We start from the raw sequence: 3431 nt of genomic DNA, 5'->3' as shown, positions 1-3431 counted from the left end.
GTGGGGTGGGATCCCGGGGTGTTCGGCCTGCCCGTGGCCCCTCTGTGAGGACACACATGGTCTCAGACGGAAGCGATTACCACTGAAGTCCCAGCCCCCAACAATTCTCTTCTCTCACCTCAGGGCTCTATTTTCGAGAAGTTGAAGATCTGCTCCATGCCCCGGTTCGTCCAATTCACCCATGACCTGCTTCCGATCAAGAACGACCCTGACGTGGTGGTCACGGACCTCCGCTTCGGGACCATCCCGGTGTGGCTGTACCAGCCCAAGGCGGCCTCCTGCTCCAGCAGGCCAGGCATCGTGTTCTACCACGGAGGCGGGGGCATCATGGGGAGCCTGAGTAAGACCCTGCCCAGCCTGCCCCGGGCGCCAGCGTCAGCTCTGGGGGTCCTCAGCCGGGGTGCCCCTTCTCCCGGCTCCGTCTGTCAGGACCTGGGACATAGAGCAGGTCCCGTCCAAGGAGCAGACGTCAGCCGTAGGCACATGAGCTCTTTCTGGAAGCCCCCAGACACGCTGAGCGACGGCACACGACGTGGACACGATCACCCATGCACCTATCTGTGCGCCTGTCCGGGTTTGCCAAGTTCACACGCAGAAAAGCTCCGTTGAGGCGTGTCACTGTGGGTCACCCTCTCCCGGCTGCGTGAGCCTCTCCACGTAGCAGGAAGGAACCTCTCTAGTGAGATCATATGAATGGCCGCAAAATTCTGCCACAGAATCCCCGGAGCCAGCATTTCGAGGACAAGCAGCAAGCTGAAAGTGGGGCGTGGCTGTCCTGTTCTCCCCGAGTGGGGAGGAAACCCCTCCAGGGGCCAGAGCTGCTCCGGCCTGCCAGGCCCCACGGGGCGGCCTCCGAGCCGGGCGGGGCTGGCGCTCAGTGCTGGGCCGGTGGCGCGAGGGGCGCGGCCACGGCCACGCTGCTGTCGGCTTGTTGCCGTGGGCAGGTGGCCGGGCCCGTCGGAGCCTGTGTCACTGCCAACACCAGGCCGTCACTCCCGTCCCCACTCGGCAGATGAGGCGCTGCCCGCGGAGACGCAGAGTGGCCGGACCCGGACTCGGAGCCGCAGCCCCGGACCGCCGCGCCCAGGGCCCAGCATCCTCAACTCTGCTCGAGTGCTGGGCACGGTGTGTCCACAAAGTGGACAGGGCCCAGATGAAAGCAGGGGGCTGGAGGGGGGCAGGGCACAGCGAGGGGCCCTCTCCAAAACCCGTTAGGTCCAGGGCTCCAGGGGCGCTGCTGCCCCGAGCGGGCGCCCAGTGAATGCCACATCTCGCCCCTCTAGGAACCCACCACAGCATCTGCCGCCAGCTGTGCAAGGACAGCAACTCCGTGGTCCTGTCGGTCGGGTGAGCGGGGCCAGGTCCAGACCGGATGTGGGTGGGCACAGGAGTGGGTGCAGGCGGGGTGCTGCTCACCTGGAGGGCGGTGGGGCCTGAGAGGAGCCAGTGCTCAGACAGGAGGGAGGCCGGGGCCAGAGACGGGCGTCCGGGAGCGCCTCCTGCTGGCGTGTGTGAGCAAAGGTCTGTGCACCCCGGGGTCCACGCCCTGTGCGCTTGGGAAGCCGAGCGGGTGCAGCGTTCACACCGGAGCCCTCTGGGGCAGGCTCTGCACACTGGGGGCTCGCTGCACCTCCCTCCACAGGATGCTGCTGTCTGTGCCAAGCTCAGGGCAGGCGAGGCCCGTCCTGTGCTCCCAAGTGCTCCCCAGCCGGGGCTCCCCCTGCTGTAGGAAGCCAGGAAAATCAATAGCTGTTCTCTCTCCTCTCTGACCTGGGGGAGTCCCCCAGCAACTGCAGCCTCTTGATGTGGTGGGTGGTGGTGGGGGACCGCATGGCCCCATCATCACAAGGAGGCCCACTGGCTTTGCCTGCAGTTGGGCGTAAATGCACCAGCTGCGTGGATTGTCCCCAGTGTGGTGGGGGCGCCCCGGGCCAGCTTTCCTGGGGCTCAGCTGGCTGCAGAGGAGGGACACAGATGTGTGGTGAGGAGAAAGCCCTGGAGAGAGACTCGCTGTGTAGCCTGTGGCTCCAAAACCACTTCTGCATGGGAACTGGCCTACCCACGGTGGCCCTGCACACCCGGGCCCACTGACACCCCGTTATTGTTTATATCCACTGTAGACGGGGTTTGGGGAAGAACACTGGTGACCGAGCATGTGTTCGGGGATCCCAGAATCGGGCCCATCGGGATGGGTGACAGTCTGCCGTGGCTGAAAGCCTGTGGGTCCCCTTGAGAATTTCCTTGTCCCAGAGCTTCAAGGAGGGAGATTTCTCCCCAAACCTGTATTTCTGGGTCTCCTGGATTAGGTAAGTTCTGGCCGTGCCAGGCTGGTGTGTCTGCTGGCAACGAGCGGCTCTCAGGTCCGTGGTATAGTGCGTGGTGGCCGGTGGCCGGTAACCGTGGCCTGTCGGAGCAGGCTGGTGCGTCATCTGCGGGCCACTGTGGTCTGGTGACTTCAGGGTCCTCTTAGAGGCAGAGTGTTGCAGGATGGTCAGAATCGCCCTGGCGGAGCTGGCGGACGCCAGGGAAGTATCGGGAAAATGAGACATGTGAGCAGGAGTCCAGGTCTGGGAGCTGGGCAGAGAGGCCATGCTGGTGATGGTGAGGGTTCGGCCCAGGGTGACCGCTAGGACTCCTGAGACCCGGAAATGGGGTAGTGGGGGCAGCAGCTTCCAGCTGTGGCGCCGGCACCCCTGAGCTGGGTGTGCCTGCAGCCTCATCCAGCCTCTCCCTCGCCCGCAGGGTCAGGCTCCACAGGGCTAGCAGGGCCATGGGAGGGCACCGGGGTGAAGGTGGCAGACACGGGTGTTGGGCTCTGCTGCGCAGCATGTAAACTGTCGTCCTTGATGCTCTTTAGGTACCGCCTGGTACCCCAAGGTAGGTTTCCGGTGCTGGTGAGAGATTCCATCTGCGCCACTATCCACTTCCTGAGGTCCCTGAAGCTGTACGGGGTGGATCCGGCCCGTGTGGTCTTGTATGGTGACAGCGTTGGAGGTGGACTGGCAGCCGTAGTCTGTCAAAACCTCTTGGACTATCCAGATCTCCCCAAGATCCGCGCCCAGGTGCTCATCTACCCTGGCCTCCAAGGTATTGATTTCCAGTGCCCCTCGTATCAGCAGAACAGGAATGTCCCATTGCTCAGCCTGGACTTTGGTTTCTTCTGTTGGAGCAACAACCTGAGCATCAACCCTGCCTGGAAGAGCATCATCCTGCAAAATGCGCACTTGCCCCCTGCGGTGTGGGCAAAGTATCAGAAGTGGCTGGGCCCAGACAACATCCCTGAGAGGTTTAAGCAGAGGGGGTACCAGCCGAAGACCCCTGGGCCCCTGAATGAGGATGCCTACCAGGAGTGCCTCCTGGCTCTGGATGAGATGGTCTCGCCCCTGATCGCCTCTGATGACGTGGTGTCGCGGCTCCCGGAAACCTGCATT

General features: G+C 63.5%; 1 protein-coding gene across 1 annotated transcript; it reads left to right on the top strand.

Annotated features, from left to right (window-relative positions):
- Positions 1–123: 123 nt before the first annotated feature.
- LOC101625602 (arylacetamide deacetylase-like 3) lies at positions 124–3428 on the top strand (the record flags this gene model as incomplete). The annotated part of the gene is made up of 3 exons (XM_004695813.1): positions 124–340; positions 1284–1347; positions 2858–3428. Coding segments are annotated over 3 exons (852 nt in total), but the record flags the coding sequence as incomplete, so codon positions are not given.
- Between the last annotated feature and the right edge of the window lie 3 nt (positions 3429–3431).

Source organism: Condylura cristata, unplaced genomic scaffold (genome assembly GCF_000260355.1).
Source record: "Condylura cristata isolate star-nosed mole 26May11 unplaced genomic scaffold, ConCri1.0 scaffold00747, whole genome shotgun sequence".
Lineage (NCBI taxonomy): Eukaryota > Metazoa > Chordata > Mammalia > Eulipotyphla > Talpidae > Condylura > Condylura cristata.
Note: the sequence above shows the minus strand (reverse complement) of the source record. Positions and strands in the feature narration are given on the sequence as shown.